This window comes from Lissotriton vulgaris, chromosome 1_1 (assembly GCF_964263255.1).
Source record: "Lissotriton vulgaris chromosome 1_1, aLisVul1.2, whole genome shotgun sequence".
Lineage (NCBI taxonomy): Eukaryota > Metazoa > Chordata > Amphibia > Caudata > Salamandridae > Lissotriton > Lissotriton vulgaris.
This window is the reverse complement of record NC_141685.1, coordinates 1,680,227,853-1,680,244,420: the sequence shown is the minus strand read 5'-3', so window position 1 is coordinate 1,680,244,420 and position 16,568 is coordinate 1,680,227,853. Positions and strand designations below refer to the sequence as shown.

The 16,568-nt window shown below is 44.8% G+C and overlaps 1 protein-coding gene across 1 annotated transcript in view; it reads right to left on the bottom strand.

Annotated features, from left to right (window-relative positions):
• Positions 1-16,568, bottom strand: part of PLXNA4 (plexin A4) — a 1,023,024-nt gene that overhangs the window by 149,429 nt on the left and 857,027 nt on the right. The window contains exon 24 of the mRNA XM_086918924.1: positions 410-556. Coding sequence (XP_086775050.1) covers positions 410-556 — 147 coding nt within the window. The remainder of the gene's footprint in view (positions 1-409; positions 557-16,568) is intronic.

Genomic DNA, 16,568 nt, shown 5'->3' with positions numbered 1-16,568 from the left:
CTCTGTTCGGCCCAATTCAGAGTTTACTACCCCACACCCTGCCCCTCCCCGGACCGCAGCAGTCCCCCCAGGAGCCACCACTGGTCGAGGCATGGTGGTTCACTTGTTAAAATAGTTAAATATTTTGTATTATGGAAACATTCTTTTTTAGAAGTTTCCCTCAACTTTCTTTCTCTGCTCACATTTTGGACTGATTGGTCGCAAAAAAGCTTGGAAAGTTATTCTGCCAGATGTGCATGGTGCTGGCCTGAGCTCTAAGGAATTAGGGTTGGGTTAAATTGTCCGTTTGTCAAAAGTGTTACAGTAGGGCAGAAAAGTAGGCCTTAATTACCCTTCTAAAATAATGCCCAGCTCTTTGTACCTTTGAAACCCAGAGAGGTCTTGTTTACTTTCCTTGGCCTTCACTCACCAGTGTCTTGTAGTCTATCTGCTGCCTGATGAGCTTGTCCTCGCTCAGTGAGTAACGGGCCTCTCCGGTGATGGAGTCAATGGGACCTTTTTCCATCTGCTGCTTGATGGCACAGAAGAGAGAGAAAAGAGGCTCTCCTGCACACTCCTAGAAGAAAAAAAGACAAAATGCAGGAGTGTGGTAAGCAAAGAACGGCTACTCTCAGTAAAACATGAAGTTTATATGTTACAACATTGGGTGTCAAAATATCAGCCTGCAACAATGTCAAGTGCAGAGTGTGCACTACCATTATGTCATCACGGCAAGCATATGTACAGGTAAGTGCAAATTTACTACTTCCACAATCACACAGGACATACGTAGGGAGCTGGGAATGCAATTCACATTCTGCATAACCACAGAAAGAGGTCAGTTTCCTACACAACCAGAAGCGTGTGAGATTTAAGCTATTGAGTAAGAAAAAGAGTTTGAGAAGCATGATTTTAATAAACTCTTAATGCCAAGGTTACAATTTGCTGTTGCAATTCTCTTTCGTCCATGGCCTACGTTATAGTTGAACTCAGCTGCTATTGTGAGTTTACCAGATTTGGCTATAGCTGTCACTGCCCTGTGCACTGAAATGGAAATAAGTCTTCATGATTTCTTACTCAGGGTCCTGGGAGTACCAGACGTAGAACGTCCTTCCTGTGGGGCAAGTTATACACAGAAAACAGAATTTACAACGCAGCGTAAACTCCGTGCTACTGTTACAACACAGGTGTTACAACAGTGTGTCTTTACCACTCATTTTTTTACCACACATATCGTTACAATGACATGTTTTAGAGAAAGCGGTGTTGGACTTTAAAGTCCAATGCTTTCCCTACTGTTGCACAGACTGGAGTTGGAATAGTACATTATACCGCTCCAAAGTCCAGCGCTTTCCTAAGGCATGTTGTTATAACGATATGCGTGGTAATGTAATGCGTGGTAAAGACACATTTGTTGTAAAGACTGTGGAGGAGTGGCATGCGTGGTAAAAGCATGCGTTGTTCCGACTTACAGCTAATACACACAGAAGCGTACATACACATGCATATGACTACAGAGCACGCACCATTTCATACGATTGAACAGCAATTTGAACAAACTCAGCCTCAGTGATTGGCACAAAAAAACATAATACCTAATAGCAGCTGATATATCAAATCAAAACCCAGACAGGGTGCTCTCTGACAGAAATGTGTTGTTACTTACAGGTTTGCATATTCAAATTTCACATTTCGTGCATAACAATTTCATATGAAGTGTTCACTGTAGAACTTTAATCCAAGCAGCTATTCACACCTGAGGCATGAAACTAAAATTAAATCAAAGTTGTATAGCCCCTTGCATGACTAATGCATTGACTATTGTATTTACTTTGCAATATGAATGTGCAGCAGTAAAATGGTGAAGTAATCAATTCTGAAGACTTCCCTGCCTGAAGAAGGACTATCTCCTACTATACACTTCAAAAACACGTTGGATTTTCTATCAGCATTGACCATGGACCTCAGTCTTCCCATTTCAAATGTAATTAGGTTTGCCATACTTGGTAAGTCTCGTTGAAAGCTGGTACCTGTTTCTCGCTTTCCACCCTGTTAATGCAGGAGAACAAATGCCACAAGAAAAACTAGCGAAGTACTCTCACTTGATAAGGGACTAATTAAGATATTTGCTTCTAAAGTCCTTGCCGAAGCTGCAATGAACTGATCACTTGGTGATGAATCTGGTTTGCACTTTGCTTTCAAAACTAGGAAGGCTTCAGAATTCTGCACCTGAGAAATTAGTCAGAATACTCTGCCAATGCAAACAGATGCTGGGAAGTGCGTACCACATGTATGTGAAGTGGACATTGTTTCCACAGCGCTTCTGCGACTGGGTTATATCAAATGTGTAATCGAGCCTAAGAATACTCCATGCTTTGCTGGAGAACTCCTCTGCGTGAATTTCTGTACCAGGTAAAAGCAATCAAAATTATATGTGAGGAAGTCTCTCCTCCCTAAGCACTATTTGCACATCAGGGTTGTTCTGGTAGTAAATGCTCCCAAAATAATTACTATATTAGTTAATAACATTCCCATAATTACTCTTTTATAGTAACTTTGCCCTCTTGAATTTGTATACCATTTACTAAGTGATCAAGATTGTAATTCCTTGGTATTAAAATAACGGTGTCAGTACACTTCTCCCATCATCTAGTTCTTCCATCAGAATGCACTCCCTTATTTATGTTTGTGTTTGTTAATTTTGTTGCCTTTTGGTAATTTCGGAGCATGGATAATTGTGGATGTTTTTGTGCCAATCATATCAGTAACATAGTTTACAACAAGTTCGAGGACATGATTTCCCCATTGTATTTACAACACCAGTTCATTATGTACCATCAAAACCAGTAAATAGATTTGCCACCAGGAAGTCAACAAGTGTAGAGTAGCGCCTTTGCTAATTCATCTGCTATGCAGATGATTGTGCTGGTAGATTATATGGCACTTTATCAAAACGTCTTCATCAAAAAGTCCCACTGTTTTGAGATCTGGATTATGTGGACCACAAAAAAACGACACTAGATTTTTTTTTAATGAACATGGAATATGTTGTTTCTGATTTCTTTTTTGACAAATTTTCCAGCTTCTCCAAAGATAAGAGAAGTACTTTCATTTTGCTCTGTTACCTGACCCATGTAAAAGATGTAGATTCTGAATCCCTCTAAGATTGTGATTGGGATTACATAGAGGAAAACAAGGTTCTGAGAAAGTCACTGCATGAACAAAGGTATGGGGCGGAAACATGTCAACCCCCACATTGCAAGGATGTGCTGCTCCCCTATCAAAAGCAACCTTGATACACAAATACATTGAGATGACTAATGACAGTGATGAGGTATCAAAATAGCAAAGATAATGCGTGTCAGTATGACAGCAATTCAGTGCTTTACAGGTGAGAGTCTGCAGCCTAGGAATACGCTTGAGAGTCGGAAGCAGTCAGCTCACGCTATCCTAATCACAACCTTAAAAATGTTACCTCAAGGAACTGGCTAATGTAGCAACTAGTTGTTTCTCCCTTTTGGCTTATGGTGAACCTGTACAATTTTATATTCTCAGTTGAGGATGAAAACAGGGTGTTTTTTTGCAGTGCGTGTTAGCCTCATTTACAGGCTGGGAGGTATATCTGTGAATTCTTCACTTGGGTCCATCATCTTAAATTGATGTATGCTGATCTGGTAAGACTCCACATCTTCCCAGTGATATGAATATGTGTGCTACCTGAGTCTACCCAGTTAGTTTCTGCCTGTGAGATTAGGAGTGGTAAAGATAACTTTGCAAGTTTTGCCTTTCTTTCCAATTTGAGTTGGATTCTGTTGGTGCCAATGGAGTCAAGCTACCCTTCAGACCTGTTCTTCTGCCGATCTTGGCGAATCTATTACAGGTGCAGGGAAAGGAGGAGCTGCTGTTACCTCAGCTTGGAAACGCATGTTAAAACGGAGGGGCTCCAGGTTCCTATGGTGAACTAGATTAATTGACATTGTCTTCCGGAAGGTAGGATAGGGGCATAGACACGGCCAGTGGAATTATGCAGTAGTGGTGGGCTGAATTAGCGTTGAGTAAATTATGTGGCAAGAAAAGGCAAATTAAGCTGCATTATGCAGCACATTTTTCGATAGTATTACTCCATTATTTTGTCAATTTTAAAATTGTTAACACCGTCTTGGCATTCGTTGCACCTTTTTAGTGCCAGTTTAACACCCAAATATAGCAATAAGCAGCAGAAAGGTGACCAGTCCAACGTTTAACTCTTTTTTTAGTAAAGAAGAAAACATGTTAGCCACAATCAAAAATAAGATTATACAGTGCATGCGACAATCCCAATCTTTTCCTGATGATTTGGTCAACCCAATAGGACTGTACTATTTTACAACTCAGTTTGCAACCATTTTGTGGCCAGGCGGTCTTCACCCTGCAGAGAGGGGGACGGGTCCCGTGGAGCACACAACATCCCTCTATATTAGTTCCAGTTACCCCAAATCTTGTACCACTTCTGCGGACACCCTCTTCCTTCATATCTGACCCTCTCTGTCAGCATGCACTAGTCCATGTCAGTCTGCCAGTCCCGGAGCTTTGGCACCGCGATTTCCTTCCAAGTTTTTGCAATATTACGTGTTTATAGTAACTTTTGAACTGTTCAAGCTAGAAACATATTTTTTGTTAAAATCTGTAGATTATGCAGCATTATGTGGCAAATGCGGCAAACATATAATTATAAGAAAATTGCAGCGACCGAACAGTCAGAGGCCCTTGGCATAGGTGATGTGACTGGACTCAGTCCTACGGCTCAGCTGCTGCTGCTTATGCCAGCAACTTTCCTCTAAATGAGCAGATGTGCATGTGGAGATAGCAGGCCCCTGGAGCGTCCAAACATGTCCCTGCCTTTCACTCACGGTTACACTGGGCCCCAGCGCTCAATACTCACAGTTAGTTGCCCCACTGGCTCTTGTTTTGTGTAGGGTGGCAGGACTGCATGTAACCCAGCGCTCCTCAGGCACAAGCAGTGATGTTAAATAGCGGTTCAGAGACAGCACAGTTATCTCAGCGAAGCACATCTCAGCCCATAATGTACTCAGGCCACTGAGGTCAGTGGCGTCAGATCCTCAAGGCCTGGATCTCCCTGCAGCCTCCAGCAAATCATGATACTCTAGACAGGCCGGACTTACACACCAGGCCTCCTTCGCCCGCACCGCACAACACTTTACCACACTCTTGACCTTCATATACTACTACCGTCGGGCTGCCCAACGAGAGCTCTGTCCCCAGTTCCCTGATGAACTTCCTGCCCTAGGGGGCACTCTAGCCTTTGCTTATTAGCACAACCCATAGGAACCGTATCACTAAATTATATAATGCATCACAGAGAGAGCTCGGATTGCTGCCCAGAAACACTCTTAGATAAGTGAACGCCATACTTGAGGCCCCTGTTGAGTCCAGCGGACTCGAGCTTTAGTAGTGCACTGACAGGTATGTTCACATGTAACTGTAACCTATGTATTATACATTTCAAATATTTGCAACAAAAGTACTATACAGCTATCAAATTGTTTAGATATGGGCTCAGAAGAGATGTGAACTGTGTGCAATGTAATGGCTTTGGAGGCGGACTTCATACATCAAGCTTGGGCATTGGCGTAATGAAACTTAAGAGGGCGCCCTGCAAGGTACGGGGAGGAACCCGCTCCCGACTCAATCAAGAGCTCTGGTGCCAGAATGCTGTGCTGAGTGGGCCCCTGGAGCTTGACCTGGCTCTTCGAATGACCTACGGAGGTGCTCGAAACTACCCCCCTCCCCAGCACCTTGAGACCCTCACGGGTGAGTAGCAGACTTCAAAAACCCTGATTGATAGATTGAGTGAGGGAATGTGTTGTAATGTACATGTCTTATACATCCTCCCTGTGTTTTCCCCCTGCTGTCCTGCTTGGCCCTTGATGATGTAATTGGAATGTTGGGTGGTTGTTGAGTAAGCATATGTCAGTTGGCTTGAAGGGCTGAGCAGTGGAACTGCTCCTGGTGGGGTCTCCTGATTGACTCTTGATTATCTCCAATAAACTTATGATCCTAATATACCTGGAGACTATGGATCTTCTTTGATTGTAACACTGGCGACGTTGTGAGGTGTGGTTTTTATGGTTTTGTTTGAGTGTCTGGGAGTTTTTGTGCTCTCATTTGGTTGTGAGCAACTTAGTTAGTTTCTCCATTGGCCATGTGCCGTTATCTGGGTTGTGGGTGACTTAAGTCTGTCTCCCCATTAGTTTTTCTAGGTTTTTGGGAAGTGTGTTTTCCCTAATAGGGTGGTTATTTGCCCTATTTTACTGGTTTTCGTGTCTTTGGGAAATGTTTTTTCCTAATTGGGAGGTGATTTGCCCTATATCTTATTTTTCTGTGCTTTTTGGGATGTATGTTTTCCCAATTGGGTGGTGATTCACCCTTTACGTTACGTTTCTAGGTTTTGGGGAGGTGCTTCTCCTAATTTTCTTTGTATTTTCCTTTGGGAAGGAGGTGGGGTGAGGATGGTTTGCCTCCGTTGTTGTGTCTGTAAAGTCTGGAAATTCTAGTCCTTGTCTTTATTTAAATGTGTTTGGTGTGTTAGAAGATTTTGTTCTTAGATGTCGAATCGTTGGGTTATTTGGCTCTTTGTTTCTTAATTTTCTTAACACTCTATTTGTGCTTTTACATCTTTGCACTTTTACTTTCTTGTGATTTGTTTTGCATGTTTGCTTATTTTACATTTGTTGATTTTGATAAAAGGGGGATGTGTTGTAATGTAAATGTCTTATACATCCTCCCTGTGTTTTCCCCCTGCTGTCCTGCTTGGCCCTTGATGATGTAATTGGAATGTTGGGTGGTTGTTGAGTAAGCATATGTCAGTTGGCTTGCAGGGCTGAGCAGTGGAACTGCTCCTGGTGGGGTCTCCTGATTGACTCTTGATTATCTCCAATAAACTTATGATCCTAATATACCTGGAGACTATGGATCTTCTTTGATTGTAACAGAATGCATATGTTGAATAACGTTGGACTTAGAAATTATCTTTGGGGAACACCACATATGTGGTTCCTGCCATGTAGGGTGGCAGGCTGACTGTGAGAAAGGAGTGGATTAATGTCTGACATTTACAAGTCCAATCTATACCAAAAGAGCACACCTACTTAAGACATTGAATCCAAAAAGCCCTGTGACAGACACAGGATGACAACAGTACTGGGAAAGCATGGTTAAGGCTTGAGACCATGTAGGTCTGTGAGACATGAGTAGTTTGGAAATGGGTTGCGGGGTTCTACGAGTCCTTATCTGCCTTTAAATTGTTACACTATAAGCACCTACAGTAACACTTAGACTTGTACTAGACCACCATTAAGTAGCTCTCTTAACCCAATAAGGCGTCTCTAGGCACTAATATTATCACCGTGCAGCAGGCAGGTGTAGAGACACATGCAGGAAAGTTGCATAAGATTGTTTGATACTAATTGCATTAATTCAGATGGATCCAAGCTTGAACAACCTGAACTGCACCTCTGTGGCTTCCTTTCACAGAGGATTTGAAGAGAAGGTTTCTCCGGAAGGGATTCTGTTGTTCCATGAGGGAAAGTATCTCTGCATTCTGGATGAAGTGGGGCAAGATATCACCTGGCCTTCGAAGCATGGTCTTTTTTGCTGAGCTCGACATCCAGTCAACCTGAAGCATTTTTTACTTATTGTCGTTGTATAGGTACTGCAGCTTGTGAACATGAAAGACTTGGTATTAATTAACATGAGAATTTCCTATTAGCTAGCAAGTCTTTTGCACTGCTAAAAGATTCTTGGAACAAGAGAAGTGCTAAGAAACAATTCAGTGTCATTGGTGCACAATTGAAATTAGATTTCTAATTCAGCCAAATAATTGCACAGGGGACCCTGCTGAAAAATACCAGGACCAGGGAGAGGCAGGACCCTTGGTAAGGATGAGTGTCGACCACAGCAGACCGATGGCTGAAAGAAGCCTGACCATTATAGAATGAGTAGACAAACAGAGTCTGTAATCCCTAACCGCCCCTCCATAGACAGTGTGTCAAATGCTGCCAAAAGGTCTAACATAGCTGATTGATACTTCATTCGCCATAGCCAGGATGTTTGCCAAATGCCAAGTACGGCTTTTTCAGTCATGTGACCTGGTTTAAACCCTGGCATGGCATATTGCAAGAGGACACTTGAGCTGACAACCTCTCACTTTCTTCATTGTTTGGCTACCATAGACAAAGTTGAGGTGGAGCATCATGTTAGCCAGGGTGCAGAGAGAAATGTAGCCTTTTCACCACAGATGTCACCAAACTCTCTTTGAGGCCTGCTGGCATACAGCTTGCAGCAAAGCTTTCTTATGTCTGTGTGTACACGTAAAATGGAAGATGGTCCAGTGCAATATTCAATGATGTTTACTTAGACAAAGGGAGCACGCCATACAACATTTAGTGACACGAGGGGCATCCAGTATAACGTTTAACGATCAATAGTAACAAGAAGAGGATCTACAGGCTTGTGTTCAGTCTAACTTATTAGTAAAAATGCATTTTTGCTAAAAATGATAGCAAAGAGTGTATCATTCTATTTCATGAACAGGTCCATAATCACCTGACATGTCCACTACACTTATTCAACAGGTCGTTTTTTAATCCGATTGGTTCCTTTTTGAGATACAGGAGTTTCGTTTCTAAATACATTTTTATCTAACATGTAATATAGATTTTGTTTTTGTTGCATGGGTGAATGGATACCTCTCAGGCCTCATTAAGTACTGCCCACCTAATAAAATATTTAACTCAATTGAAAAGACATGTAAAAAGAGAAATACATTTTATTTGATTTACTAAATTAAGGACTAAACAAAAGTTGCAATTCCAAATTGTACCATATTCATGAATACATTTTGGCATCATTCATTTTTTTTTTTTTTTTAAATCTGTTTTATTGGTACACGTGGCATACAATTACATTTCTCGTGCGCTTAATTCAAAGGGGAAACAGCAATTGGAATAGTTCTTACATCATCAATGCGAACGTTGGCGACTATAGGAAGCCAATAAATGCACTCACTGTTAATAAGTACCATCCGTTATCTTGGGGCGGTCCCTGCATTCACCAAACCATTCGCTTCATTGCTTCCATACAGTGTAATGCGCTCTGTTCGCCTTACTATGGTGCCAGACCTCACCCGTCAGGGCGGGCAGCTTGATGGCCAGCCGCGCCCCCGGTACTCGCGACCCACTGGTTGGTGTTGCAGCAAGTTGTCTCTCAGTAGTGTGAATAACCAGCCGGGCCCGGTTCCAGGCAACCTGCATATGTACTGTGGCCGGCTAGGAGGGTCAGTAGTCCGCCTCCGTGAGGCAGAAGGTTGCGGCCGTGGTTTGCATGTGTGCTGCACTCCTGTGTGTCGTCGCCGTGTGTCGAAAGTGAATAGTAGTAGGTGGGAAAGGTAGATCCGGCGTGGACAACTGGGGGGTGTCCTGTGCCGTAAACGCCACCAATTCAAACTGGGGAAAACAGGAGAGTAGGTGAGGGTGTGAAGAGTCCGATCTCGGAGTAAGGGGGGGGGGGTGCTGCAGTTTTGGTTCTGCCTAGGCATTTTCGGGTGTAGTAGACTTGCGGGGTGCTGGCCCTGAGTGTGTTCGGGGGAGGAGGTATCGGTGGTGTGCAGTGGCTCTGGGTCTCGGGTGTGGGCGCATCTGTGGGACCGACGGTATATGTGGGCTCCGCTGATCAGTGGGGGGGGGGGGAGGTGGGGGGAGTGGGGGGAGGTCATGTGGGTGGGCGGTGGATCGCTGGGGTGGTATTTCATGTCCATATATGTGTGGCTCCCGATACTCCCCTCTCTCACCACTCAGTCTGTGGTTTGGACCTGACCCCCCCCTGTCCACTGGGGAGGAACCATCTCCTTACAATATCCCTTTATCGTGGCAGGCTCTGGTGAATGCTCTCAGGAAGCCCTCCCATGCCTGAGCTATCGGTGTGGCCCTCCGCCCCGCCGTCTCCTCCCTACGTAGCACCGTGCCTTCTGCGGTCGCCCAATAGATGAGGGAGGCGCTCCAATGTTTCGTCAGGGGCGGTTCCGCGGCTTTCCAGTGGCGGGTTATGAGTCTCTTGGCGGTTATCAGCCCCAGATCCCAGAACCTCATATGTGCTTTGTTATGTTTGGTCCTGGTTAGGAGGCCCAGTACACAGGTGTCCCAGTCGTGGCGTTGGCCCAGCGCAGTACCTTTTGTCAACAGCGCGGTAACATCATGCCAGTACGTCCGGAGCTTGGGACATGCCCACAGCATATGCAGGAGATCCGCATCTAGGAGCGCGCATCGCGGGCATTTGGAGGTATTCAAACCAAAGTAGCGGTTAACCTTGTCTGGGGACAAGTATGCTCTATGCATGATATAGAACTGTATGACTCTGAATCTCGAGTTGCGGGGAACGTGTTGCGGCCCCTCTAGGATCCTTTCCCATTCTTTATCCGACCAGTCCCTCCCCCTGTCAGTGGTCCATCTGTCCCTGAGCGACTGAAGGGAGGCCGTTGTGTGGGACCTCAGCGCCTGCGTTAGCCAGTGCACAACGTGCGACCCTGCCCCCATTACGTGCAGGTATTGTATTAAGAGGTGGGTCTTGGGTTCCACGGACATATCGCCCCAGTGTTCCGTTAGGACCCGCATCACTGATGCATGCATCAGGAATTGTCCCGCTGGCAGTCCCGGATTCTCCACCAGCCCCTCGAACCGTACCATGGCCCCGTCGTCGTACAAGTCCGCCAGTGTCTCAAGCCCCACCTGCGCCCAGTCTTGTAGGTGTGCTGCAGTCACCACTCCCCCAGGCCTTGGCAGTCCTTCTAGCGGCAGGGCTGGTGCGTAGGGGGCAGTTTCCCTGGTCAATCGCAGTGCACGCCTGTAGCATCTCAGTGCCACTGCTAGGTGTAGCTGCGTCTCGCGTGTCGCTCCTCTGAGTGGGTGGAATAGTGCGAGGGCTTCTGCATGGGTCAGGGCCGGGACTGTCGAGGCCGTGTCGTTTAGGTTCCTACCCGCAAGCCAGGCCACCACCCACTGGAGCTGCGCGGCAAGGTAGTAGTGCTCTTGATTCGGGACCGCAAGTCCCCCCGAGGCCGTCGGGGCATACAATTTCTTCAGGGCCACCCTTGGTCTCCCCACATTCCAGATCAGTGTTCGTGTTAGGGTCTCCAAGTCTCTAAAGACCCGAGCCGGGACATACACCGGTATGTTCGAAAAATAGTACAGGAGTCTAGGTAGGACTATCATTTTAGTCAGGGTGATTCTGGCCGGGACATTGAGCGGGAGCGTGCCCCAGAATTGGATCTGGGCCCGCAAGGAATTTATGGCTCGAATCAGGTTGCCATCCAGTATATCTGCTGCATTTCTATATATGTGGATGCCCAGATACTTAAAAGTGCCGGCATACCATGTCAGTGTCGTGTCCCCTAGTTGCACTGCGTATTCCTGCATATCCGGGTGAAAGGGGAAGACCCCAGATTTACCCCAGTTGACCCTCAGTCCCGAGTGTGTTGTGAATTCGCGGAGGGCGCCGGTTAGTCCCGGTGGTATCCGTGTTAGGTCCCTGACGTAGAGGAGTAGGTCGTCGGCATACAGGGAAACTGCGTGTACCCCATCTATCAACGGGATGCCCCACTCGGCGCCCTGCATCCGCAGTATCTCCGCCAGCGGTTCCATGGCCAACGAGAAGAGTAGAGGTGATAACGGGCAGCCTTGCCGTGTGCCCCGCCTCACCTGTATGGCCTCCGATAGCAGGCCCCCTATCCGGACCCAAACTGTTGGCGTTTGATATAGGAGACCCACCATGTCCAGAAAAGCGTCTCCCAGGCCAAACTTTTGCATAACCGCCCTAAGAAACGGCCACTCCACCGAGTCAAATGCCTTTTCCAGGTCCAATACTATGCAACCTGATAGTGGCCAAGGGCCTCTCGCGTACTCCTGCACTCTAAATAGCCGGCGGATGTTATGCGACGTGCTGCGTGTGGGTACGAACCCGTTCTGGTCAGGGTGGACCAGGGTAGGTGTGTATTGGGCCAGTCTCCTCGCTAGCATAGAAGCTAGTATTTTGTAGTCTGTGTTTAAGAGGGCAAGGGGCCTATATGAGCCCATAAGTGTCCCGTCCTTACCCGGTTTCAGGAGGGAGACCAGTGTAGCCTCACTCAGAGATGGGGGCAGGGAGGAGTCGTTCAGAGCTGTCTCATACAGTTTTACGAGTTCAGGGACCAGGAGGTCTTGGTATGCTTTATAAAACTCCGCTGGGAGTCCGTCTGGGCCGGGGGACTTTCCGTTGGAGAGCGCCGCTATGACTTCCCAGAGCTCCTCGGGAGCTATGGGTGCCGCTAGGACGGCACGTTGGGCATCGGTGAGTGTCGGCAGCAGTATCTGGTTAAGATACTCCTCCGTGTCCGGGGCGGGCGTGGGTAGGCAAGAGCGATACAGTGCTTTGTAGTGCGCGGTGAACGCTCCGTGTATCTCTGACTGTGTGTGTAAGGGCACCTCATTCGCGCCTAGCACTTTTGTGACTGGCTGTGTCCGATCTTCTCTAGCGATGAGCCACGACAGCAGCTTGCCGGGTTTGTCCCCCCTGTCGTGTGTGCGCGCCGCGTGAGCCGCGAAGTTCAGACATCTGAGCCTCTCCAGCAGTTTTTCGTGGGCCGCCTGCGCTTTGTGAAGCCCAGTGCTGTGACCTCCCACCGAGTCCCGCTCATGTCGACTCAATTCCTCCTCCACCCTGTGTAAGTCCCTCTCCACCTGCCGTTTGAGGTTCCCTTGCGTGCCCAAGCATTGTCCCCTAATGACCACCTTGAACGCCTCCCATTCCATCTGCAGAGAGGTGGCTGTACCTGCATTATCCTCGAAGTAGTGTACAATGTGTGCGAACAGTGAGTCCCGGAAGGGTGCGTCTAGCAGGAGGTCCGGCTGCAGCCTCCAGTTGGGGACAGGGGGGCGTGTGTGTGCCCATGAGATCGTCAACATATGTGGGTTATGGTCGGAGTGTGTCCTACCCATGTATAGCGCCTCTGTCGCCAGTGGGAGTAGGTCATCTGTGAGCATGAATCTGTCTAACCGGGTGTGCAGGGTATGAGCTCCTGAGTAGTACGAATATATCCTGGTCGTTGGGTTCCGGTGGCGCCACACATCATGTAAGTTCCAGTGTGAGGCCCAGGCTATAAGAGCTTTCATGGCACCCACCACTGGTGCGTTGGGTAGAGGTGGGAACATTTTGGCATCATTCATAGTTAGCTGGACAGCCTGCTAGGTCACTGGAGACACAGGCCTCAACTTGCCTGAGGACCACCCACTATAATGTGCGAACCTGCCAGTAGAGATCTCGCTGCACTCTGTTTCAGTGGCATAAAGAAAACTGATGGGGGCACCTTGCAGAATGTGATGAGGGGCCCTGAGTATTTTCAGATCTCACAGCTATTCATTGGCCTTGGGTTGAATGGGTTCCCGAAAAAAGGTCTGGGGCACCCCAGGAGGGTTGCCCACCGCACCTCAGGGGTTGCAGGGTCCTGACTGATGCCCCTGCGTGGTTTATTCACCTGTGTGGTGGTTGCACAGAAGTGGACACATGTTGTTTTGACCCTGTTATGCATATATATTTTTGTTTTCTAGAAACAGACCCATAGAAGGGTGGTTATTTCTGAAAAAGCAAAAATACATAGCCCTGGAGTATTGGGCTTTTTTGACAGCACAAAGGGGTCATTTGTATTGTTTGGTATTTGGGCTCACCAAGCATTTCGCTGAAGTCTCAAACAGGAAAAATATATATCAAAAGAATCACCTTAAATGCAAGTGCAAATGTACTTCAAATTGTAGAGTTGCATGTCTACTACTGCTGAATGCAGTGGGTTGAGTCTAATTTACGAGTTCAATGTTACTGCTAGTAACTTATGACACATAGGTAGGGGTAGGCGAAAGTCTCCAGCACTGAGGTAAAGATCTCTGTATGATAAAGTATAGGGAAATTGTAAAACCAATTAGAGCACTTAAAAAAATCACTAAATACTGTTATGTTACATATTAATAGTCATTAATTCTATATATTTATTGTAAATACAGAACACATGTGTTTAAATGCTACAACACTATTAAGTTATTTTTTAGTTAAATATTCAAATAACATATTTTTAAGTAAAATATTTTTTAAAATATTTATTTTAAAAAGTACTCAACTATGGTAAAATGTTTACATGTATTTATTATGTATTAAAAGTTACCAAAATTATGAATTTAATTCATTTGAATTATTTGAATTGTTTTTAAATAAAGTTGCATATATTTTTATATCTAAAAACGGTTATTACAATATTTAAAATAATATATATGCAATATTTATATTTTTTTACTATTAAATGAAATATATATTTCACCAGCCACCCTAATCAGCTGAAACGTAGTATTCCCCACAGTGAATTAATAATATTAAAATGAAACTGCACCTGAATACATGATTATGAAGTACAGGCTGCCATGGATAAATTTAGATTGAGAGGAAAAATTATCAAACTTATCCAGTTGCAACGCATTTTCCCACTCATTATAAAAGCAAAAGAAATCTTCTTCAATTCTTCTGTATAGATCATATCCCACCGAATGAGAGATGAGGGGATTGGGTTTAAAAATGACAAACATTGGAGTCCAGACATATTGTGGATCTGCAAATTAAGATTCCATTGGGCTTGAACTCTGAGGAAGAATTAGCGATTCACTTACAAAAACTTGAAAAGAAAGGAAACTAGAACTAAATGAATTGTGGTGATTTCAGTTTTGAACAAGTTGTTATCAAGATTATGGATTGAAGAATATATTATTATATAGTTTATTTGTGTTTGTTGTCGCTTGGTTTAGGAGAAGTAGGGGCAATGTTTTTCAAATAATGATTTCTGCTTAATTTTTTAACACCACATGATAAGCTCATTCCGAGCTAAATATTAATTATATTATTCATCGTTTGTGGCTCTGAATAACGAACAAATAAAGAGCTAAATTGCAGATGGTCACTTGAAAGAATCATGCGTGATCAGAAGATTCTACAAGTAATTGATATATTAATTAATTGATCATACAGAGCGCATTAAGTAAGTGTTATTTTGATGTAGGCCTATCATTATATTTTTACCACTGATATATATTCACGGAGAAGATATCCATTTTAAGATGGCGCTTATGGAAGAAATGTGATTTTCATGATTTGTACCATGTCCATGTCTATGATTACTTTGAGGACATGGAAATCATACACGCTATAAGATGGCGCACCAGAGATCAAAAGTGGTCGACTTTTAACATTGTCCCTGGTTTATGTTTATGAAATCTTGAATTACACAGGAAGTTGTTAATGACATTGAATGTTTCAATACATGGAAGTTCAGCCATTACTCTGAATGTTGATGAAGGCGCAACCCGAAACGTGTCCGTTGTACCGATAACTTGCCTGATTAACCCGAGTTACCTTCCTCCCTCGAGAGTGCTGTCTCTTCTTTCTGAAGAATTTGTAGCTCGATACATATATACCTTTTGGTGGGCTGGTGGGAGGAACACATCCTCAAAGCAACACACAAACTTGCTTGGGACACCCACAGTCAATATCGTGGGAGATATATTGATGATCTATTCATCGTTTGGGATGGCTCTGTATCCGAAGCCTCCAAATGTATTGACTATCAATCAAAAGAACACAAATCTAACATTTACTGCCACTCTTAGTACTGAGAGAGTGGAGTTTTTGGATGTGGAGGTTTACGTGCAGGAGTGTAGGATTGAGACTAAACTCCATAGGAAGTCCACCGCCGGTATTCAAGTGCCCATCCGCCCCATCTCATTCACAGTATACCTTATGGTGAATTTTTGTGGTTATGACGCATATGCAGTTTTGAAGCGGATTTGGTGAATGTCAAAATGAGGCGCGGAACTGTTTCTTGTTCCTAAAATACAAATTATTGAACTTACAGTTAGCTTTGGAAAAAGCCAATTCCCGCTCTCGTGAGGCATGTTTGATAACCAGAAAGGAACAGGATACAAATCCCATGAACGAGACCTCTCTTATAGAAAAACAACCTTTTGGACTTATTACTACATTCTGCAAACAGGAGAAGACCATTCGTAAAGTAGTGCACAAACACTGGCCTATTGTCCTCACTGACTTAACTCTACATTTTTTGTTACTTGATCTCCCTTCTATTACTTTTAGAAGGGCCCCCCTCCATGATGGATGCCCTGGTTAAATTCAGTCCTGAGCTTACAGCCCATATCACCTGGTTATCTAAATTTGGCTTCTTTAAATGTGCTTCTTGCCGGACATGCAAGTTTGGAATTAATGTATCCGAGTATTCTACAGGATTTTGTGACATTCCGATTCAAATCAAAGTACATGCTAGATGCCAAACAGAGATTGCGGTATATGTACTAGAATGTACATGCCATCTTAAATATATTGGCAGTACCAAATTGACTGTCTTTAACCGGATATTACAACACCTTCGTGCAATCTTTATTTCTGATCCGAACTACCCTGTTGCCCATCATTTTAAAGCTATTCATGCCAATCAAGTCAGTGACCTGAAATAT